At 35.8% G+C, this 25,578-nt stretch overlaps 1 protein-coding gene across 1 annotated transcript in view; it reads right to left on the bottom strand.

Annotated features, from left to right (window-relative positions):
- Smchd1 (structural maintenance of chromosomes flexible hinge domain containing 1) overlaps nt 1-25,578 on the bottom strand; it is a 130,357-nt gene that overhangs the window by 34,249 nt on the left and 70,530 nt on the right. Inside the window, exons 28-38 of the mRNA XM_013027132.1 lie at nt 24,442-24,560; nt 20,625-20,792; nt 16,782-16,907; nt 14,671-14,750; nt 14,340-14,497; nt 13,104-13,219; nt 10,801-10,865; nt 6,385-6,472; nt 4,137-4,268; nt 1,232-1,400; nt 938-999 (exon numbers count right to left, since the gene is read on the bottom strand). Coding sequence (XP_012882586.1) covers nt 938-999; nt 1,232-1,400; nt 4,137-4,268; nt 6,385-6,472; nt 10,801-10,865; nt 13,104-13,219; nt 14,340-14,497; nt 14,671-14,750; nt 16,782-16,907; nt 20,625-20,792; nt 24,442-24,560 — 1,283 coding nt within the window. The remainder of the gene's footprint in view (nt 1-937; nt 1,000-1,231; nt 1,401-4,136; nt 4,269-6,384; nt 6,473-10,800; nt 10,866-13,103; nt 13,220-14,339; nt 14,498-14,670; nt 14,751-16,781; nt 16,908-20,624; nt 20,793-24,441; nt 24,561-25,578) is intronic.

Here is a 25,578-nt window from a genome sequence, read left to right as displayed (position 1 = left end):
CTGTCCCTCAGCTCTTCAGCTCAAGGCTAGCACTCTACCACTTGAGCCACAGCACCACTTCCGGCTTTTTTCTTTTTATTTATGTGGTGCTGAGGAATCGAATCCAGGGCCTCATGCATGCAAGGCAAGCGCTCTACCACTGAGCCACCTTCCCAACCCAGTAATGATTATTTTTCTAAACAAATGTGGAACTCTTGTACATGAGCATTCAGGACATGTTTTCTAAATTTTTCTTGAGAAAACATCTGAAAGGCTGGAGATATGGTTTAGTAGACAACGGAGGCTCTTGTCTCAATCTCTAGCATCCATTAAGAAACAACTCCCTCCCCCCAAGACAACAACATACTATAGAGATAAAAGGAAAAAAAATTTGGGAGCCAGGAGTATCTTAAATTATGAACAGGGAATAGGTAAATTGTAAAACAATGTTAAACATGTCCCTTCTCACACTTTTTAAACAACTTTATTCATGAGTGTAATAAAATAAGAAATGTGAATGAGGCAGCAACTGACACTATCAATATCACTAGATGGATATGACTGACTAGAAAACAGGTGCAACAAGAAAAGCAGCCATTGTTCAGGGCCCTACATATGCTATAAGAGAATTCTTTATAGTGATGCCAGATCTTTAGGTGCCTCCAAATCAGAAATGAAGATCTTAATGTTATAAACTACAGACATTTAAATGTTGGTAACACTTTAATAAAAATGATGCTATGATCATAAACACAAAACATATGCAATACTGTGTCAGTATGCATATACTCTACAAAGTTATGTACTAAACTGTTAAATCATTTTTAATCTCTAAAGGGTGACAGTCATGATTCTTGATGATTTTAACATGATATATTTCTAGTGCAAATAAAAAAATTTCACTTTAGAAAAAAGATAACAAAGCTAGTCATTAGTTATTAAATTTCATAGTCTATACATTATTGTTTCTATCAAAAAATGGCACCATTATAATGAAATATGAAAATAGTGTCATTAAAGCTAAAAGCATAAGAATCAGAGAAAGTTGTCATTCCACAGGGGAAAAGATCTTGCTATTAGTAATGATGATTTAAGGTTTAATTTGTAACAGAGCAAAAACCACAAAATATTTCAGTAGACTTTCAAACTTGAAATTATTACATTATTACATTAACTATTACAGCTTCACACACACACACCAATTAAGTGTCTTAATATGCATGTTTAGAGTATTAACCACCAAAGTCTTAGCCAGGACGCAAACTTACTGTGATTTCAGCTGAACCATTCACAAAAGGAAACTCAAGTGTTCTAACTTTCCCAATGAAGAGTGGGATATCTATATCCTCCTCATTAAAACCTTTAATGGTAGCTACTACAGTGCCAACCAGATTCATTCCAGTATGATTGCCATAATTATCCTTAAAATAAAGAACAGAAAATAGGTAATTAGAAGACTGGGTTAGAAAGCAAGTACAAATCAGAAAAAAAGTCCGATATATAGCTCCAGCATTAAGCCATTTTGACCTTTCTTAAATCAACAAATTCAGTTCTAAGTTTGTGTGTTTCACATACGGAAAATAGTTCTACTCAGCAAAAACAAAATAAAAACAATAGAAAGTAAGAGCCATTGTCTTAGACTGAAGTCTCTAGTGCTTGTTTTGTTTTTGTTTTGCACGCACTTTGATTGTAAAATTTCATAGTATGTTTTTAAAAAGTGCTTAAACTCAGTGCTGGTGGCTCATGTCTATAATCCTAAACTACTCAGGAGGCTGAGATCTGAGGATCAAGGTTCAAACCCAGCTTGGGTAGGAAAGTCAGCAAGACTCTTATCTCCATTTAACCAGCAGTGGAGCTTTGGCTCAAGTAGAAGTTTTGAGCAGAAAAGCTCAGGTATACTGCCCAGGCCCCGAGTTCATGCCCCAGGAGACAGACTGACAGACACACACACACACACACACACACACACACACACACACACTCACGCACATAGAGTGCTTAATAGCAAAAAGGTACTATTAAACTTGCACATACTTATTCTTTTTTTTTTTTGGTCGGTCATGGGGCATGAACTCTGGACCTGGGCACTGTCTCTCAGATCCTCAGCTCAAGGCAAGCACTCTACCACTTGAGCCACAGCGCCACTTCCAGTTTTTTGGTGGTTTATTGGAGATAAGAGCCTCTCGGACTTTCCTGCCCAGGATGGCTTTGAACTGTGATCCTCAGATCTCAGCCTCCTGAGTATCTAGGATTACAGGCATGAGCCACCAGCACCCAGCTGAACTTTATACAATGTTTGTGCATAATTGTTAACCACAGAAATATTTGTGAAGGACAAGTTAAGAACCTCACTTGGTGCTAGGAATGATGTCTTGAGGCGCCTGCCCCAGGACACATGAAACAGGTGACAAGGGAGCATGACAACGGAGAAGTAGCCCAGGTTATATGGTCTTACTGACCATGTCTTAAGAAATAAAAGACCAGGACTGAGAAGATGGCTCAGTGGTAGAGTGCTTGCCTTGCATGCATGAGGCCCTTGGTTCGATTGCTCAGGACTCCATAAGCAAAAAGAAAAAAGCAGGAAGTGGCACTGTGGCTCAAGTGGGAGAGCTCTAGCCTTGAGCTGAAGAGCTGAGGGACAGCGCCCAGGCCCAGAGTTCAGGACCCATGACCGGACCTGCCCTCCCCCCCCAAAAAAAAAAGAAATAAAAGACCAAAGATTAGTGATATGGCTCAATGGTAAAGTATTCCCCTAGCATGTTGCAAGGCCCTAAAGGTTCCTTTGCCACCAGCAAAATTTTAAAACAAAAATGACACAAAAACGAAAGAAACATAGGTCACATGGTTTCCCTTATCTGCAATAACTAGTATATGTCTGAGACAAGCAAAAAAGGTCAGATAAGTTGATGTTAGGTGAAATGAACCCCAAGGTAAGTATTCAAATGTGTTTTCTTTCTTGCGATTGTTTCTAACATGTTTATAAGATGATTTCTTTGTTGCTTTGTATAACCCTTGCTTTCATTATATTTGATGTTGGTATAATTTGTGGAGGGGAAGAGAAAAAACAAATTATTTAAATAGATACAGGTGGATCCACTGCAACAATGAGATGTACAAGTCATTATGTCAAAAAACGAACTTTACAACTTTGGTGGAGGGGGGGGATGGGAAGGGATGGGAAGGGGAAACAAAGGAGGAGGCAACAATGCTTGATAAGAAATGTACTCATTACCTTGCCCATGTAATTGCAACCCTCTGTATCATATTTTCACAATAAATAAATGAAATAAAGTAATAATAGAAAACATTTAAAAAAACAAAAAAAAAAGAACCACTTGTCTAAAACAGAAAAAATAAAATTTAACTAGGGCCAAGTATGGTGGAGCCATGCCTACAATCTCAGCTAGGTGGGAGATAAAGACAAAAGAATTAAGGTTCAAGTCTTGCCCAAGCAAAAATGTTACCGAGACACTATCTCAAAAAACAACAACAACAATGTAAAATGACTGGAGAAACATTTCAAGTTGTAAAGTGATTGATTAGCAAATGATGGACCCCAATTTCAATTCCTCATAGTCCAAAGGGGGAGGGGAATGGAGGACCTTAAGAAAACTATCTCTAATCCATGTACTGTGGCTCAGGCCTATAATCCTAGTTACTCAGAAAGCTGAGATCTGCGGATCAAGATTCAAAGATGGACTAACCTGAGCAAGAAATTACGTGAAACTCCTATCTCCAATTAACCACCAAGTGGAACTGTGACTCAAGTAGTAGAGTGCTGTTCTTGAACACAAAAGCTCAGGGACAGTGCTCAGGCCGAGTTCAATCTCCAAGACACACACAGACACACACACAGACACACACACACAACATCTGTCTATACCCTTATGTGAACTGGAGATTGAGAAATCAATGTCATTCATAAACATTGACAATATACTTAAGGAATAAGAAAGTATAGGAACATAGTATAAAGATAGAAAGCTTTATTCATTTTGTATAATTTCTTAGTACATTTGCAGTGATTTTATGTATGTTTGAACTCTATTCATATACAAGTACAAATATTCGATCTAATTATAATAACCAGTGTGCATGTGATTATCAGAACTTTTTTTTCTTGTTTCTCTGTAATTCTGGAAGAAGTTAAACATTACCGTAATACTGAGATGCAAGTCTCTGACCAAGGTCCTACTGGCAATAGAGCGAACATTAGAAACAGCAGGAGTAGCTGGCTGGATTTCAGGAACCAACTTCATAGGCAGATTCGGTAGGACATCAACTATAACCTTATAAAAAGAAAGAATTCTGATTAAAAAATGTATCAATATTATGCTTTACTATTTGAGAAGAGAAAAAAGAATGATGGCATATACTATGTGAAATGTTACATTCTAATATTTAACTTTTTAATTTGTGTTAAAAATGTCAGATTTTTTTTTTTTTGATGGTACTATAAGTTTGAATTTAGGGATTCAGTCTTGTTGGTTAATTGTTTATTACTTAAGCCAGGTCCTCAGTCATTTTGGGTTTAGGGTTTTGTTTTTTTGTGATTTTTTTTCGGGGGGGGGGTGTCTGGTCGTGGGGCCTGAACTCTGGGCCTGGGTGCTGTCCCTCAGCTCTTCATCTCAAGGCTAGCACTCTACCACGTGAGCCACAGTGCCACTTCTGGCTCTTTTTTTTGCTTATGGGGTGCTGAGGAATCAAACCCAGGGCCTCATGCATGCAAGGCAAGTGCTCTACCACTGAGCCACCTTCCCAGCCCCAAGTTTTTTTTTGGTTTTTTTCCCCCTTATGCTCTCTGCATTATTGTCTGGACCAGCCTAGCCCTAGATCCTCCTAATTAGGACTTCCATATAGATGTGGCCTCTATGCCAGATACTGGTTGTTGAATTGAGTGAATTTTTTGCCCAGACTCTTCTCTAACTATAATTCTATCTCTGCCTAGCAGGTAGCTGGGAAAACTGGTATGAGCCATACTCGAGAGCAGATAATTTTTGAATATATATAATAATCATCTAAGAATAAACATAGGAACACTTAAAAGTGTAATTAATTTTTATGTAGACATGGCGTACAATGCCTGTAATCAGGGCAGATTGGAAAGACTACCCAAAAAAGCTGAACACTCCAACTATGTAGAAAACATAGATGGCAGTACAAGTTATCTGGGTATAAATTTGTGGGCCTATTGGGAAATTAATTATATAAAAAGGGCTAGGGCCAGGTGCCAGTAGCTCTTGCCTATAATTCTAGCTACTCAGGAGGCTGAGATCTGAGGGTCCCGGTTCAAAGCCAGCGCAGGCAGGAAAGTCCGTGAGACTCTTGTCAACCCCCAGAAAACTAGAAGTGGCTCTGTGGCTCAAGTGGTAGAGCACTCACCTTGAGCTGAAGGCTCAGAGACAGCACTCAGGCCCAGAGTTCAAGCCCCATGGCCAACCAAAAAAAAGGGGGTAGGGCATAGCTCAAGCAGAAGAACCCTTAACTAGTAAGCAAATACCATGAATTTTAAAACCCCATTACTGCCAAAGATTAATTTCTAAAAACTTTACTACACTGAAAAAAAGAGATGAAATACTTTACAGCTACCCTGAACTTCATTATCTAGAATACAAAAACCTAAAATACTATTAATTGAAATATTTCCACACAATTCACATGTGCAACTTTACCACATTATACACAATGCTTACTGTCACTAGCACAAAAAATGAATGACAAGTAACTTTCAGTTATAATGAATTTAAATAATTTAAATATATTTGATTCTAATTGTCCTGAAAAATCATATTCCAGTACTACTCCCTCATCCATCCAGTTTTGCTTTTACAAGTTTCAGTTACCTATAGTCAACTGGGGCCTAAAAATATTAAATGGACCAGGCTCTGTTATCTCACACCTGTACTCCTAGCTACTCAGGAGGCTGAAATCTAAGGATAGTGTTTCAATTCCAGACTAGGCAAGAAAGTTCGTGAGACTCTGATCTGAAGTAGAGCTGTGGTTCAAATGGCAGAACACTAGCCTTAAGCACAAAAGCTCAGAGACAGAGCCTAGGCCTTGAGTTCAAGCCCCAGTACAGATAGACAGATTCAGAACTAAACTCAAAATTTCAAATTTTAATACTGTAACGTCTCTAGTTATTCTACTTTGTAATTATTGTTGTTAAACTCTTATGCCTAATTTATTAAAATTTACCATTAAAATTTACATAGAGAAAACACTACACCTAGTATTTCTACTATCTGCAATTTCAGGTATCCACTGGGGGTCTTGGTATGTGGTTCTATGAATGGGGCACTGTATTTCTACTTTATATCTACTAATTAATTCACTCTTAAAGCAAATACTTAAGAGTACAAAATTACATGCAATGCTAATTACAGTATACAGAAAAAGTAAGCAAACCTGTTCACTGCTGAGCATATTTGCTTTATCCATCATAAAAGCAAACTGGATACAATATGTTCCCACTTTGTTAGGAATTACTTTATCCCTAAATGGAAAAAAAAAAGTGGTAAGATATACTATAACTTCTAAGGCACCAATGAATTCAAATTTCCTTCCACAAGTAAATGAATAATGAAAAATCATTAACAATACTACATTCACCTTGATTCAAAATTTTTCTTACACACAGGCTAATTATTACCTAAACATACTTTCATACCAAGACTCTGTACATGGTTAAAAAAAAATTTTTTTAAAGAAGGGAAAGAACAGGAAATAAAGTTGAGAAAGTACAAGCCACCCTTACAGCTATCTAATTTTCAACTAGGGAGCCAAAAACATATCCATGAGAAGGTAAGTCTCAAACCTACCTAGGAGAAGATAGTCTCTTCAACAAATGGTGTTACAAAGACTGGTTTTTCTACTTGTAGGAGATTAAACTTTATCCCTAAATCTACCCTGTACAAAAATCAACTCCAAGCCAGGTGTTGATGGCTTACAGCTATAATTCTAAAATACTTAGGAAGCTGAGATTTAAGGATCATGGTATGGTTCAAAGCTTGTCTGGACAGGAAAGTTCATGAGACTTGTATCTCCAATTAACAAGTAAAAATCTAGAAGCAGAGCTGTGACTCAAGTGGTAAACTGCTAGTCTTGAGCACTGAACCTCAGAGACAGTGCCCAGGCCCAAAATTCAAGCCCCAGCCTAGCACCCCCTACTTCTCTCCCTATCCCCCCCTACTCTCCCTGGCCAGAATCAACTCAAATGGATTAAAAATGACAATAACTCTAAATCTAATGTGGGAGAAACAAAGAAAACTATGGAAATTACAGGCAAAGTAATACTTTCCAAATTAGGAGTCTAATTGCCTGAAATAAAGAGCATACACTGATAAATGGGACTCTACAAATTAAAGTCCCTGCATAGCAGAAGAAACAATAATTACCATAACCAAGAGACAAACCACAGAACAGGAGAAAATCTTTGCCTGCTATTCAATAGATAAGGGTAACCTAGGCTATATAAGGAGCTCAAAACACTTAAATGTGAAAGAATGAATAATCACAGCCAAATAAATAGGCAAGTAAATTGACAGTTCTCTAAAAAAAAAAAAAAAAAGCACAAATGGCAAAATACATTTTCAACATCATTAACCATAAAGAAAATTCAAATCTAGCTGGGCACTGATGGCTCATGCCTGTAATCATTGCTACTCAGGAGGATGAGATATCAGGATCATGGTTTGAAGCCAGTCTAGGCAGGAAAGTCCATGAGACTCTTAGCTCCAATAAACTACCCAGAAAAAGCCAGAAGTGATGCTGTGGTAGAGCGAGTACTAGCCTTGAGCACAAAGGCCTAGGGCAGCACTTAGGCTTTGAATTCAAGCCCCAGGACCAGAAAAAAGGAAAAAAGAAAATGCAAATCCAAATAATACTAAGATTGTTTCTTTTCCTAGTCAGACTGAGAATCAAGGAAATAACTGCTTAGAAAGATAAGAGGAAAAAAGAACTCTCATACACCTTTGGTGGAAATGTAAACTTGTGTAAACACAAAATCAGTAGAAAAGTTCCTCAAAAACTAAAAATAGGTCAACATTACGATCTCATTATACCATTATTTGGCATTATCCAAAAAAGTATAAATCAAAATACAAGAAAGACACTTGATCAAAATATACTTGTATTCATGCTTTCTTTTTTTTGCGGGGGGGGGGGACGGGGGCGGGGGGGGGGGTCCAGTCGTGGGGCCTAGGCCTGGGCACTGTCCCTCAGCTCTTCAGTTCCTTCCTTCAAGGCTGGCACTCTACCACTTGAGCCACAGCACCACTTCCAGTTTTTTTCTTTTTTGCTTATGTGGTGCTGAGGAATCGAACCCAGGGCTTCATGTATGCAAGGCAAGTGCTCTACCACTGAGCCAACTTCCCAGCCCCTGTATTCATGCTTTCTTAATGGCAACTCTTTTGTACAAAAAAACAACAACAAAAAGACACTAGCATATCCATGTTTATTGTAGCACTGTTCACAACAGCCAAACACCTTAGCTATAAATAACAGATAAATGGAAAGAAGATGGTACATATATATCATTGAATATCACACAGTCATCAAGAAAAAGAAAATGGTAGCATTTGCAAGAAAATGGATGGAACTCTAGAACATGGTATTAAATGAGATAAACCAAGCTAAAAACACCAAATATTTGTAAGTTTTCACTCATAAATGGAAGCTACATCTAAAATACATATACTTAAATGATTATGTGTATATATAAGTAAATACATGTTTATATGTATATATACACCTTGGTATATAATATGTACTGTACATACACAAACAGAAACACAGAACATGATCCTAATTATGGGACTACTATATAGGAGGATGAGGGAATGAAGGGAAAAAACAAAGATATGAATAATTTTGAAATATAGTGCAACTATGGATGAAGAGGTCTCAATGAAACCTATTGCTTAATAAGAGTAGGGGGAGAGGAAAGCAATTATTCTAAGAAAATATATATATGTTCAAAATACCATAACGAAATCCTTTGGCATAATTTATACACACACTAAAAAAAAAAAAAGGAAAGTAATAAGCTTGGATGGGAGAAGGGTACCAGTGGGACAAAGGAGGATTAATGAAAGGGTGAATGAGAATGAGGGCAATAGTTTCTTTGACATGTATGACAATAAAACAATGAAACCTGCTGAAATTGTTTTAAAAAGGGGGCAAGAGATAGGGTAGTGACAGAGAGTAATGTTTACATGTGCAGAAATGTTAAAATGAAAATCCTTCCTTGAACAACTGAATTATGCTAATATATATGTACTTTTTTCTTTTCATCATACATATATGATGAAAAAAGAAAATTCAAACTAAAACAGTATGATGCTGCTATTCAATCATCAGAATACTAAAGTTCAGATAGACAAAGTCAAGTATTTATGAATTACAGAGCAATGGCAACTCATATACACCACTGGTATGTACATTATATGGGCAAAAATGTATCAGAATTTTTGGCAGCAGCTACTAAAGCTAAACACATATTTATGTTTAGTTTCATTAAACATTTGACCCAACTGTATGTGTAAAGCTATCATATATTTACAAAATAATCTTTGTATATATTTTATATTATAGAAATATATGCTATATACATCATTATATATATATAATACATACTATGTGTATATATATATTTTGGGGGGGGGGGGGGGGTTGGTCATGGGGCTTGAACTCTGGGCCTGGGCGCTGTCCCTGAGCTCTTTAGCTCAAGGCTTGTGCTCTACCACTTGAGCCACAGCACCACTTCTGGTGGTGGTTTACTGGAGATTAGAGTTACATAGACTTTCCTGCCCAGGCTGGCTTTGAAGTGCAATCCTCAGATCTCAGCCTCCTAAGTAGGATTAAAGGCATGAGCCACCAGCTATCTTTCCAAAACAGTATTTCTAACAGTTCCAAACTGAGAACGATGTAAGTAGTTATCAATAGAATGGTTTACTGGTTTAATATAATGTATTAAGTATACACTTTGGATTACTACATAACAATGAAAAAACATTAGACAATATAAACTAATTAAAATGTAGGTGGAGGAGCACTAAACAAATACAGTGTTTTGGTTCTCTTAAAAATTTAAACAAATCAGCCAGTCACCAGTGGCTCATGCCTGTAATTCTAACAGGAGACTGAGATTTGAGGATCATGGTTTGAAGCCAACCTGAGCAGAAGTCCCCCTGAAACTTATCTCCAATTAACCACACAAAAAAATCTGAAGTAGAGCTGTGGTTCAAAGAAGTAAAGCATTAGCCTTAAGCAAAAGAGCTTAGGGACAGTGGCCAGGCCTGAATTCAAGCCTTACAACCAACAGAGAAAAAAAAAAAAAAATTAAAGACATCATAGGGAAAAACTAAACAAACCATAAAACCCCAAAAACTTTCTAAATAATTTAGAATTCCATGTAATAAAGTATAAAGGGCTATATTACAATACAGTCATTCTTCTCATGACTTTGAGTTTCTAAGGATAATACAACATCACAACTGTCTCCATATCATATTATAAAACTCTATTAAAAATATGCAATTAATGTCTTTCCCCCAAAACAATTTCCCAGCAAAAATGAGATACTAATAACATTTTTTGATAAAGAATTACTTTCCCTTAGAATATTCCCTTAGGCAATATTTTTTTTACTTTTTTCTTTTTTGTCGGTCGTGGGGCTTGAACTCTGGGCCTGGACGCTGTCCCTCAGCTCTTCAGCTCAAGGCTAGCGCCCTACCACTTAAGCCATAGCAGCAGGAATATTTCTAAGGCTGAATTGCTCTGTCACAAAATATGCTTGAAAACAGAAAATAATTTGAAAAATACCTGAAATAGAAGCAGCCTTCTTCCTTGTCATTATCTTTTATTTTATTGCAACTAAATGTTTCTGCCTAGAAAGGTAAAAAGAAGGAAGCAATGCTCATTAACAGAAGACATTTAAGATGAAAACTTACTAATATGTGAAATGATTGTGAATCAGACTGTATTTCCAATTCTAAATATATAAGAACACATGCAAGTATTTTAAAACACATGTATTTCACAACAAGAAAAATCACAATTGAAAGATAGCACATACATGATGTCTATGGTGGCAATTGTATTTTAAGGTGATAGCTTTACAAGACTGTTAGTCTAAATTAAGGTTGCTCCCAGCTATTAACCTTAAGACTATGAAACTAACTTCTAAAGCAGATATAAATAAACCATAAATGCTGAAGTGGATTATTAAATTGGGATTTGCACTGACAAATTTTAAGATTTGTTTACAATAAGAGACGCATTTCCAATTTGTCCTACATAGTATAAGAAGCCAACAGCTTATGTGGCTATTAAGTATTTGAAATGTGGTTATCTGAAATGAAATATATTCATAAGACATGCTAAATTTATAACATGGCAAAATGGTAATTCCTACTGTATTAGATTAAAAATATTTAATTTTACTTCACTGGGAGCAGTGGTGCAAGCTGATAATCTCAGCATTCAGGAGACTGAGACAGGATGATTATGAGTTCCAGGCCAGCTATGAATAAGGCCTTGGCCAGATTTTTCTAATCAAGGCTGGTACTATACCACTCAAACCACAACTCTACTTCTGGCCTTTTGCAAATAAATTTCAAGGCATTTTCTGCACAAGCTGGCTTCAAACCAGGATTCTAAGGTTTTACCTTACTGAGTAGCTAGGATTACAAGTTAAAAAACAAAAGTTTTCTCTAATTTCTTTTTTCTCTCTTTCTCCCTTCCTTCCTTCCTTCCTTCCTTCCTTCCTTCCCTCCTTCCCTCCCTCCGTCCCTCCCTCCCTCCCTCTCTTTCTTTCTTATGCCAATCCTGGGGCTTGAATTCAGGGCCTGGGCATTGTGCCTGAGCTATTTTTGTGCTATCACTTGAGCTATAGCTTTACTTCCAGCATTTTGGAGGCTAACTAGATATGAGAGTCTCATGGAATTTACTGCTCCAGTTGGCTTAGAATTGTTATCCTCATATCTCAGCCTCCTGAGTAGCTAAGGTTACAGGTGTGAGCCACAAGCACCCAGCTTTACTAATTTCTTTTAATCTTTTTTTTTCTGGCTATCAGAAAAGTACCACATGTGATATTTCCAATAGATGGTTCTGTTCCATGTATTTAAACTTGTCTCCTCACATCCCTCTATCTCTATCCTGTAGTTTATCAACATCTTTGTGCTCTAATTTTCTACATTATTTATATTCTATATATTTACACACATATATTTGACTTTGGACCTGGGTGCTGTCCCTCAGCTCTTCAGCTCAAGGCTAGCACTCTATCACTTGAATTGTGAAATTCTGTAAATGCAACATGAACGAAGAAATGGTAACAATTGAGGCGTTATGCTTTTTCTGCTCATGTAGTGCTGAGGAATCAAACCCAGGCCTCATGCATGCAAGGAAAGCATTCTACCACTGAGCCGCCTTCCCAGCCCGGCTACTATTTTTCAATATCATCAATGTTCTGGATGCAGAGGTAGTTTCCTATAATCCTTGGCTTCTTAGGAGGCTGAGGAGAGGACAGCCAAAGTGACAGTGTAGAATCCCATTTCAAGAAAACAACAGGAAAGTATTAACACTTAATTGAAATATGCTGATATATTTTTCTCTTTATATCCCAAGAAATTAAGATCCATTTCTAGTTCTCAAATATATACACTGTTTATTTTCACACTAAATTAGGCTTAATTTTTCTTTAAGTACTGGGAGATGAATTTAAGGCCTTATGCTAAGCAAGTGCTCTACTACTGAGCCACTTCTCCAGCCTTTTGTTGCAGTGGTTGTTTTGAGTCTTGATTCCAAGGCATATGATCTTGGATCAAAATCTAACTATTTTTGGCTTTTGGTGGTACCTGGCATGAAGGACATACACCACCATACCAGATGATTCTTCAGAGGAGTTGGAGTCTTGCAGACTTTTCTGCCTAGGTTGGGCTAGAAATGAGATCTTCTAATTATCAGAATCTCATGATGCTAAGCTGAGAAGAGTTCTTTTGAAATTTTGTCTGCACTGGGCTCCCATTCTCAGCCTCCCAAGTAGCTAAAATTACAGTTAAGAGCCCTGTCCCCAGCAATTTAAGTTACATTTTTAACTTCTAAAAATGCTTCTTTTTACTCACATTTGCAGGTGGTCGATTCACATTGCCAGTCAGTTTCCACATTTTCATGGAAATACGTGCAGCATTAATATTTTTTATGGTACTTTCATCTTCAGAAATAACACTAACCATAAAATCTGTCAAGATAAATATAAAGCAATCTTCTTATTTTTTAGTAGGAATATTTTGAAGAATAAGAAAATAAGACTATTTTTTAATCAATATTCCCAACAATCCATCTGGAAAACTTTCCAATCTGGGGCTAAATCTGGACATTAAGCTCTCCTCCAGAAATTTAACAAACATATCTTTGTTACTGTTCATAGTCTGACATAACGTAAATTCTAGCCAATTGGCCAAGACATCACATGCTATATGTATTAGAACAGAACAGTTACTTCTTCCTTATGATTTGCAATAGCATACAGAAAACTATATTAGACAATGCTCTCATCTTATTTACTATCGGTATATGAGATTTGTCATCTGTGACCGATTTTTCAATTATAAAGTATTATGTTCTCTCAAACAGATTTAACAAAGAAATTATAAAAAATAAGACCAGTGGAATTGTACACTAAACAACTGTCCTCTAATGTTAAATAAACAATTGACTCCAAAAAAAAAAAACATAAAAGGCTATTGACATGTAATTTAATTGTTAAAAAATTTGAAGTCTTTTTTCACTACTCATCTATATATACGCATTTATCCCCTTCAATAAGACAGAAGTCTTCCAGGAAATTACTTGTGTAAAGCAAATACTGATTTCTTATTGATTTGTCAAGAGCCACTAAGTTGCTTATGTAAATTATACTACACTCATTGATAAACTGAATACTCTGACTATAATTAATGGCCCAACAGAATAGATATTCACTAAGTATTTGGTGTTCTGAAATCTTTAATCATAAATCCTGATATGATTCTTTCCATGCAAATTAAGTTGTAAGATATTGGTTCTGATAGATTTATCACAAAATATTAGTGTAGCATAACGCCTCAACTGTCACCATTTAGTTCATGTTGCATTTAATTCAATAAATTAAGGAAGATTTCATGAGCTAAAGCTACCAGTTTGTATATGTACTTTAGGTTCATTCTTAACATTAAAGCATTGTACAAAGAGGTGTTAAATCATTTATTTTCTTTGCATTTAAAAGTCACAGATAAGCATGCTTGATATTGAATAACACATGTAAATAATCATCCCACAAATTATCATTACTGATTTTTTAAATTCTGTGAAATTCTCACCAGTGAAAACATCCCCTGCTAAAAAGGAAGCATCTTTGTCATATTTAACGTTGAGACGAATGGGTTTTTCAGGGTCTGGAAGAACCATTAACTTAATTACAGGTCCTTCTATGGTACTCTTGTTATAGGTGGCTTTAACCTGGATAGTATGTTCTCCCCTAAGAACAATAGAAAAAAATGAATGGGGAAGAGAGATTAAAACTACATTAGTAAAACTCAAAAAATTCAGAGACAACTTAGACAACTTGTTTAATAGACAACGTTTAATTAACTATTTTAGGGAGACTAAGTCAATTTGTGTAATATCAATATCTATTAAATTTCTCCTTACCTAGAAGCGAAAACAAGGAACACTCCAAAATTAGCCCTGCCTTTTTCATCTGTTTTATGTTGCTGGTTTGAAGGTGTGAGCTAAAACCAAAACAAAATTTTTTCAAGGTTAATTACAAAATTCTATAGATCAATAAGGATATCTTTTTTTTTTTTTTGGTCAGTCGTGGGTCTTGATCTCTGGGCCTGAGCACTGTCCCTCAGCTCTTCAGCTGAAGGCTAGCGTTCTACAACGTGAGCCACAGAGCCACTTCCAGTTTTCTGGTGGTTAACTGAAGATAAGAGTCTCATGGACTTTCTTGCCCAGACTAGTTTTGAACCATGATCCTAGATCTCAGCTTCCTGAGTAGGATTATAGGTGTGAGCCACCAGTGCCTGGCAAGCATATCTTCTTTTATTACAATGTTAATATATTCCTATTTTGTAAATTATATTTGTTTGCATATACTGCTAAAATGTAAAAAAAAATCATATTAGTTGAAATAATCACATAATAATCACATAATCTAAAATTAGTTGAAATAATCACATAATAATCACATAATCTAAAAGAATACTTATTAAAGCCCACCAAAGTAAAATTTCATATTAAAACCATCAAGCTGTAAAATTCTAAGTTCACTGTGTAGATATCACTGATTAATTAAATGAAATTTGGATACTAATGGTATATACCAAAGCTGGGGCAGGAATGGAAGAGCGCACTGGAGAAATACATGCACATATATTCACGTGTAGGGATCTTAACACTATCTCTGTTCTTTGTATTTATCTTGAATATTTACTCGGGTGTGCTTCTTATATCTTTACTATGATATTACTTCATAGTGATGATTAAACTTCCACCTTCAAGTGATTAGTGATCAGTGGTCACAAATCCAAATAACTGGACAGAGAATACCAGTCTTTAATAAATGTTTCTCTAGAAACTAGAATGACACCCTTATTCTGAGGCTGAAAATAATCATGACTTAGCTTTCTTGGAAGCACATATGCAGAAAGAAAGTGAATTGGAAATTTTAACGGCAGAAAATCAGACTCTCCTAAACTCTTAATACTCATTTCTGCTTAAGAAGACCAAAGAAACCGGGCGCTGGTGGCTCATGCCTGTAATCCTAGCTACTCAGGAGGCTGAGATCTGAGGATGGCGGTTCAAAGCCAGCCCGGGCAGGAAAGACCGTGAGACTCCTATCTCCAATAAAACCACCAGAAAACCGGAAGTGGCGCTGTAGCTCAAGTGGTAGAGCGCTCGCCTTGAGCTGAAGAGCTGAGGGACAGCGCCCAGGCCCAGAGTTCAAGCCCCACGACCGACAAAATAAAAATAAAAAAAAAAAAAAGACCAAAGAAAATAGGTATAGTATCCACACTTGCAGTTCTAGCACTGAGTAGTATGAGGCAAGAGGCTCAATCAGAAGGCTGGCCTGGACAACAGAAAGAGTAAGTTTAAGTAATACATACTTCCGGGCGCTGATGGCTCATGCCTGTAATCTTAGCTACTCAGGAGGCTGAGATTTGAGGATGGCAGTTCAAAGCCAGCCTGGGCAGGAACGTCCGTGAGACTCTTATCTCCAAGAAACCACTAGAAAACCAGAAGTGGCGCTGTGGCTCAAGTGGTAGCACGCTCACCTTGAGCTGAAGAGTGTAAAGACAGAGCCCAAGCCCAGAGTTCAAGCCCCATGACCAACAAAAAAAACAAAGAATAATAATATATACTGACCAAAAAGAGGCAATAATTGGGGAGAAAAAAAATGAAGAGTACATAAAACTATAGGATAAAGTACTATATTTAAACTTGTCTCATTTACTCCTGGATCCAATGTCTCTCAACTCATTTTTCTCAAGTATTTCTCCTATCTAAATCCCAAATCCTTGTCAGAAAATGCTTAGTTCATGTTGCATTTAATTCAATAAATTAAGGAAGATTTCATGAGCTAAAGCTACCAGTTTGTATATGTACTTTAGGTGCATTCTTAACATTAAAGGATTGTACAAAGAGGTGCTAGACATTGAATTCAAGCCCATTATGAAAAAGCACTCTACCAATGAATTACATACATCCCCAGTCCTAGAGAACTGTAAGTAAAAACCTCTCAAGAAGTTTATAAAACTCACCTTTAAACTGCTGGCTTTTATGAGACTTATTTTTACATTTGGTACTAGTGCTGGATTGTCCCACTGATCACAAAGTTGAACAGCAAGAGGACGCTCTAACTCTCTTCCATTAATCACTGGAATGGCCTGTAATAGATTAAAATCTTAAGCAACATCAAAGCATGTGCCAAACAACATAACTACTTGTATAGTTACAAAACAAATCACTTAATTTTATCTGTTATAGTCAAAAATCATTTCATCATTAAAAAATTTGAAAGCCAATTAAATAATCACAAATCATTTCTAAAATAATGTGATTTTTTAAAAAAGGAAACAGTACTTGACATTACTGGCTTCTAACATATTTTCCTACAAATTAGACATTGGTTATCTTTGGTTCTATTCCTACCAATATTCACCTCTCTGCCATTGTACATTAAGCAGTAATATAGTTTCACAACCTTAGATTAAGATAACAATTAATAATTCATATTGTCTCAGTAATATAGTTTTCACAACCTTAGATTAAGATAACAATTAATAATTCATATTGTCTTAAGTTTTCAATGAGTTTTGCTTTCTCTCTAGAAAATATATGCAAATCTTCTAGGAATCTGCCTGCTGGCAGCAACTTGACAAAGTTGCTACCAAGCAACTTGACAAAGATCCCATCCTATGTTCTATTTTAAAGATTAAAAAAAAAAAAGGCAGATAGGACTGGGAATGTGGCTTGGTGGTAGAGTGCTTGCCTAGAATGCATGCAGCCCTGGGTTCAATTCTTCAGTACCACCTACACAGAAAAAGCCAGAAGTGGCACTGTGTCTCAGGTGGAAGAGTGCAAGCCTTGAGCAAAAGAAGCTCAGGGACAGTGCTTAGGCCCTGAATTCAAGCCCCAGGACCGGCAAAAAAAAAAAAAAAAAAGAGAGAGAGAGAGAGAAAAGTTTTGAAAAAAAAGCAGATAGAAGTCAGGCACTGGTGGCTCAAGCCTATAATGTTAACTACTCAGAAGGCTAAGATCTGAGAAAAACAGTTCCAAACCAGCCTGGGCAGTTTAAGAGACCCTTCCAACTATACAGGAAAAGCTAGAACTGGGAGGTATAGCTCAAGTGGTAGAGTGCCAGCAATAAGTAAAAAGCTAACTGGGAACATGAGTCCCAGAATTCAAGCCCTAGTACTGGCAAAAAAAAACAAGAACAATAACAACAACAAAAAAAAAAACATGCATATATACAAAAAGATGGGAGAACTACAGAGCAGTAAAAGAAAGCTAATTTATTACCTCAATCCTACACATTTTATTTGATTGATTGCCAAAATGAAAAATAAGTACTGCTGCACTATGAGTAAGGATATTAAGAGACAAGAATCTTGACATTAAGTTAATATATACTTGTTTAGCTTGTCTATCATTAACTTTAACAAAGCTACAATTCATGAAATTTACTAAATTCACTAAATTACATCTACTAAAAATTATAAAAAGCTTGAATTAAGATATACTGAGCTCCAAGTTTTAAGCATATACTACTTTATTATCAACTTCTATGTATGCTTTTTAAATAAATTTATGATACTGTCTTTACTTCCCAAGTACTGATTACAGGCATAGGTAACCGTGTCCAGAAGTACTATCATGCTATCTACTTCTATCTTTTAGAAAGTAACTTTAACCTAAACTAGTAGTAATAAAGTCTTCCAAGAAATAATGAAAAATAATAAAACCCAAAATTTAATGGTAAGAATGTGTTCTCTGATATTTTAATCTTGCCATATTATTTTACAAATTTTAGTTTTTCTCACTTATAAAAAGTACTGTTTGTGTATACACACTGAGATTTTAAAAATGATGATCATCATAGGTGCTATATTAGTTCCCTGTTTGCATATGAAGGGCTGACAAGAATTCAGAAACTCTGGGAATACCAGATATGAAATACTTAATTCCCACCCTTGTATGTATTAAGCCCATGTATGTGGTATAAATATATACATATTAATAACAAATGGAAAACGAGTTTGGGGTCTTATTTTAAAGCTTTTGGATTTGTATGATCTCTGCAAATCTTAAAGTTCCAAGTTAACAAGCTAACATTTTCATTTATATTTTTCCCTTCAAAGTTTATACAAAAAGATGGAGGAAAAAAAGCATACAACTGTTTCTGAAAATATTCAGTTATTTTCACTGATGAAAGAAATGGTTTATGAGAACAGAGATAACCTAGTTTAGTAATATTAAAGTAAATATATTGACTATAATGTTAATTTATGTAATATAAACACTCCCAGATAAAAATCAATGTATTCTGTACAATAAAATTTCTGCTAATACACTATTATAGGAAAAAATTTGGTTTTTTGTTTTTTTAAACACATTATTGTAACCAGCTTATGTGCTTTCTAAACTGACAATAAAAGGCAATATAAAACTAGGTTCAAGCACAAAAACTTTTTTTAGCTGACTGGTGGCCCTTTACTAAGGTATTTCCATCTACTATCTGGCCATTTAAGTTCATTTTCCTTTATACAGTAAACACTGCAACTTGACCTACCTATACTTAAACTCCTACCTTGCCATAATTGAACACCAGAATCTGAATTATCCCAGACCCATCGGAGATTTTTAAATGTTCTCACACCAAAAGAGTATGTGAAGTAATGTTATGGTTAGTTATGACAGCCAGTCCACAATGTATAATTATTTGAAAACATTTTGTACATGACAAATACGCTTTTCTCAAAAATAAATATTTTTAAAAATTGGAAATCTAAAAAGATTAGTTAACAAATAAACATTAAGATTTGGCTGACATAAAATTAGCATATAAATAACTTTCATAGGAAGATATGAACATGTATGGGTATAAAGACCTGACTCCTGGAATATGCTTTTAAAGACTATTAAAAGCCAGGCTGGTAGCTCATTCCTACAATCCTACTCAGGAGGCTGGGATGAGGATGGAAATTCAAAACCAACCTTGCCAGAAAGTCTATGGACTCTTAAGGCTGATTGATCAGCAGTAAGCTCAAAGTAGAGTTGTGGCTCAAGTGGAAAAGCACCAGCTTTGAGCAAAAAAGCCAAGCTGAAAGTGCAAGAACCTGAGTCCAAGCTCAGTACTGGCACCATAAACAAACAATAAAATCACTACCAACAATAACAAAAAAGCCAATGAAGTTTTTAAGGCAGTTGAGATAGTTCATAGCAATCCTAACCATTCAAGAGGCTGAGGTTGGGTTGACTGCCATTTGAGGTCTATCTGGGAAAAAACTTGCATCTCCATCTAATAGGTATGATGACACTTGCCAGTTATCCTAGCTACATAAAAGTATAAATATAAGAATAGTGGTCTAGGTTGGCCAGGAACAAAAGGAGAAACTCGATTCAAAAAACAATGGAAGCATAAGGGGCCAGAAGTAGAGCTCTAGTAGTAAAGCCCTTTCCCTACAAACTCTTGAGTTTAAATCCCAGAACCAAAATCCAAATAACAAAAACAAGAAAAAAGCTTGTAAGTTAGGGTGAGAATAACCATGTAAAATTGGCAAACAACAGTAACTGGTAAAACTTAGTAACTGAACACTGAGGTTCATTTTACTATGCTTTTTATTTTTATGTATGCTTGAAAATTTCTTGAATGTTCTTTTAAAATTTTGAATTATAACACTCATTTCATAGCAAATTAAAAGTGGTCAATTAAATAATGAAGCATTAAGACTCTTATTATTTAGAGACTTTTATTAGCTAATTCTTTTGTTACTGGTAGATACAACTATTTCTTCAACAAAATATATCCTTTCTAATCCACTGATTACGTGATTAAACCACACAGTATTGAATTCTTTTAGTTGAAACATGAAAACACTTACCTCTTTTAGTTCTGGCCAGTCTATCAGGGTAAGTTTAGCAGGAGGTCCAGAAATTAGCTGCACTCGAATAAAGTCAGAAAACTCACGCCATGCAAAACAAAGATCCTTATTTCCAGGAGGGCCTGGAATAAACTTTATGCCTCTTACACTTATACTTTGTGTGTTTTCCTATTGAAAAAAAAAATACCAAGAAAGACCAACTGATATTTTGATAAAATAGTTTTGTCATTGAGCCCTGGCCACACTGATGTTTCTAGGTAACAGAATAATAAACAGATTACACTCCTGCCAATAGTGAGAGATAATAAATTTTATTTGCAGAAGAGGAAAAACTGATTTTTTTTTCCCCTCCTTCTTTTGGAGGAAACCAGAAGGCTGTGGCTACATCATTTTATTTTATCTCTTCCTAATTTTCCTCTTCCTTATATAGGTGGAAGTATCCTTTATTCAAAATGCTTCAGAACAGAAGTATTTCAGATTTGGGAGTTTTCTAGATTTTAGAGTACTGGTGTGTAGACCTTACCCAGTTAAGTATTACTAATTTGGAAATCTGAAATACTCCTTTGGAGTATTATGTCAGTGCACAAACTGTTTTGGATTTCAAGAGCTATTGTGATTGAAGTGAGGATAGGAGTATACTTTTCAGAGACCAGCCCAGATAGTCTCCCAAGTGTGAGACTCTCTAAAAAATAAACTAAAATCAGGGGCTGGGAAGGTGGTTCAGTGGTAGAGTGCTTGCCTTGCATGCATGAGGCCCTGGGTTCAATTCCACATCACCACATAAGTAGAAAAGGCTCTGTGTCTCAAGTGGTAAAGCGCTAGCCTAGAGGTGAAGAGCTCAGGGTCAGCAGCCCAGCCCCAGAGTTCAGGCCCCACAACTGACAATAAATAAAATATATCTATATCTATCTATCTATATACATATACACATACATACATACATACCAAAATCAAAAGGACTAGGGCAAGGGTTCAACTGTCACAGCACTTGCCCAAACAGTTAAGCCCTGAGTTTAATCTCCAATACCACCAAAAAGCAAAAAAATATTTTGGATGTCAGAGCATTTGTATTAGGGACTTGCAAATCTTTCATCCAAAAAGCCAAGCATATGCCTACCTGTTAACCATTACAACTGTGTTCTTTCCTTGTTGGCAATGGTCTTCACCAGATATCTACATGGCTTTAAGTTATTTACACATATAATATCTTAATAAAACGAGTCTTGCCTAACCACCCTAAATAATGGCACACCTTTCCTATTTTATTTTTCCTCTTTTTACTTTTTTTTTAATCTACTGTATACTCCATCCCCTGCCCAAGCAAGGTTGCGTCCCCTAAAGAGGCTTTTGATTCAACAGACTGTTGAATCTCTTACTTAAAATCATGCCTAATATGTCATATTAATGAGAATCAATAAAACTAATCAGTAATATTTACAATGTGATTAAATGACCTAAACTGATTCCTACTAGCACAACACTAACGTACTGACATTTTAATTTGAGGCTCTTGACCATTCAATCATCTTAAATTCCTACTAAGTACAAAGCTACATAAAAATTTAAAAATCAGACATAAAATTTCATGTTTTATGTTCTGAAACAACTGTTTGTAAAGCACTGTATGGAAAAAAAGGCATTATAAATGAACAATCCTTCCACACCATCCCCTCCCCCCCCCCAAACAATGAAAGGGCTGGGAATATAGTTCAGTAGTAGAGTATCTAGCTAGTGTGTATAAGGTCCTGGGGTTTGATCCCAGGCAGGCACCAAAAAACACAAAATAAAGTGAAACAGGAAGTGGTGCTGTGGCTCAAGCGGTAGAGCACTTGCCTTGAGCTGAAGAGCTGAGGGACAGTGCTCAAGACTAAAGTTCAAGCCCCACAACCAACCAACCAAAAAAAAAAAAAAGCTCAAGGACAGCACTCAACCCCTGAGTTCAAACACCAGCCCAAAAACAAGAAAAAATATCTTCATATAAAGTGAAACAATCCCAATTTAAACAATATTGCTAGGCATGGTAGTACTTTCTGTAATATCAGCACTCTGGCGGCAGAGGAAAATAACAAGTTCAAGAGCAGCCTAGGTTATATAGTATTCAGGACCAGCCTACGCTACACAATAATACCCTGGTTTAAAAAGCAAACTTCTGGGGATGTAACAAAACCATAGCGCATCCTAGGATTCCTATTTTATAGCAAAAATGACCATTGATTCCTTTTCAAAGTCATGTTGAAAGTTGCTCTAATTTTATTTCAAATCTTAAAATTAAAATTGCATTTGCAAATTGTAAAATTTATCTTTGTACAAATATTTGTATGAACTAGTACAAAAACTTAAATGAAAATTACGAAAGTAAATCAAGGCAGTATTCAGAAGTTGAGAAATGATAGGAAGAAAGAAGCTTACTTAGTTGAAGAGCTATGGAGAAAGAAATTTGTGAGATTATATTGAAGTAGAATATTACACGGTATTATAGGCCATACTAAGACAGATTTTTAAATGTGGTAGTATATAAAATGCTGATAGGTTTTATGACAGCATAAAGTACAAATTGAAAACTGACCACTAGATTTGGACAGATAGAATAGAACAACATAATCAGTGTGTTTTTCTAGAGAATGTCAGAAAGAAATGTGAAAAATGCATACACAACCATTCCAAGAAGATCTTCTATAAAATGGAAAATCTTGCTTATAGAAAGCACAAAGGTAATAGACAGGAGTACATGAGTCAAATTATATGCTGATTGGAATAGAGTAGAAACAATGAAGATCTAGAAAGACAAAGGTTAAAAAGAGTAGGAGTCTGTGAATAGAATAACAAAAAGTAGGATTGTTTACAAATGACAGGACATTAGTAGATGTAGTAGATGTGGTCGCTCAGACTTCTCTGTCTGGGAATTACCTTTGATTCTGAGTAGCCAGAAGTGAGGTCAAAGCAAGAGGATTTGAGATCCGACTCATTCAAAAGAACAAATACACCCCCATTCCTCAACCACAACTTTTATTTTTCAAGCTAATTTCAACTGCAGCTGTAAAGTTTATTAGTTTTCTCTTCAAAATCCTATTTAGGACATGAGCACCAAGAAATTTGACTTGATAGCTACTTGTAAAGTATCCAAATACACATATCCCAAAATATTTATGGAGAATACAGCATTTACAATTTTCTTCAAAATGTTTATGTTAATAGCTAAACATCAGTGAGTGGCTCATGCTTTTAATCCTAGCCACTAATGGGTGTAAGATCTAAGAGGACTGGAATTTGAAGCCAGCTTGGCTTCAAATGTCTGAGAGACAGCATCTCCAAAATAATAACCAGCAAAAAGCTATACTGAAGGTATCTTTGAAATGGTAGAAACTTAAGTGTGTTCCAATGCCTGGAACCACTCCTCACCTAGACCCTCAACCACCCAAAAGAGCTACAAGCAAAACACAAAAACTAATCATGTTATTTCTGTGATTCTATTTATTTATGTATAAAAGTGGTTTTTATGGCAATGCTGGGAATTGAACCCAGGACTTCAGATATACCATGCAACCATGCAAGTCCTTTGCCACTGAGCTATATCCCTGGCCTGAAAATATCCACTGTAAAATTTTAATGTCTTTTATGAGTTCTCCGATTAAAAGACAAAGGTCAATAAGACTAGGGCACAGATCAAGTGGTAGAGTACTTGCCTAGCAAGATTTAAATTCAATCCCCATTCCAAAAAAAAAAAAAAAATTAAAGAAAATTAGCTGCAAAAACCACTTAAATTTTATTTTCCCCCCAAACATCTCAACACAGAACAAGAAACCAAATGTAGTTATACCTGCAAAGTAGTTTTCAAATTTGAGCTATCAAGTCCAACCCCAGCAATCGATAAGGCAGATAAGGAACTTGGTGAAAATGCCGGTACCTGATTTCCATACTGATCTGTGATGATCATAACTATAAAGGAAAAAAATTTTTTAATGTTTTTTGAAAGATATCTACAACAAACATTAAAAATGTACTTAAAAACTTGAATCTTTTACATAAATCATTTTTGGTACCAAAAACGCTATACACATTTCTTTTGTAGTCATCACAAATTTTTATGAGAATATTTAGTAACCAGATTATCATTTTTCTGGGGAAGAGAAGGGGAAAGGAACCCAGGGCCTCACCAGTGAATTAGTATATTTAACACCTAAAGCATGTTTTATAATGAAAATATTTTAACATTATGTAATTTTGTAGGTAAAAGAAAAATACAGAGCTGAGATTCACCTGTCATTCCAACTACACAAAAGTCTGAAATTGAGAGGATCACATTTCCAGGCTGGCTTGGGCAAAAGACTCCTAAAGATTCCATAAGATGAGGTCTTAATAAAAGAAGCTGGATATAATGACATGCACCTGTCACTCAGCAAAGGTTGGAAGTCGTAACTAGAAGGATCAAGATCCAGGCAATAGCACAAATTAAAAACCAAAACCCTATCTCACAACAGCCAGTGCAAAAAAAGGGCTGGATTTCTGCCTTAGCAATAGAGAGCTTGACTAGCAAGAAGAGGCACTTGAGTTTACATCCAATATTACCCCCAAAAAAGATTAAATATACAAAATTATTTTTAGTGTACAGAAATGCAATTACATTTATTTGCAATAACTAGTATATATCTGAGACAAACAGAAACTGTCATACAAGCTGATGTTAGGCGAAATGAAACCCAAGATAAGGGTTTAATGTTTTTTTCTTTCTTGTGATTGTTTCCAACATATTTGTAAGATGATTTCTTTGTTGCTTTGTATGTACCTCCCCCAGGGTAAAGCCCTGCTTTTACTGTATTTGATGTTGATGTAATTTGTGGAGGGGAAGGGAAAAAACAAGGTGTTTAAATAGGATTACAGGTGGACCCATTACAACAATGAGATGTACAAGATATTATGTCGAAAAACGAACTTTACAACTTTGGCGGGGTGGGGG

The sequence above is a fragment of the Dipodomys ordii genome, unplaced genomic scaffold, assembly GCF_000151885.1.
Source record: "Dipodomys ordii isolate 6190 unplaced genomic scaffold, Dord_2.0 Scaffold100, whole genome shotgun sequence".
Taxonomy (NCBI): Eukaryota; Metazoa; Chordata; class Mammalia; order Rodentia; family Heteromyidae; genus Dipodomys; species Dipodomys ordii.
The sequence above is the reverse complement of the archived record's forward strand: the minus strand, read 5'-3'. Positions and strand labels throughout refer to the sequence as shown.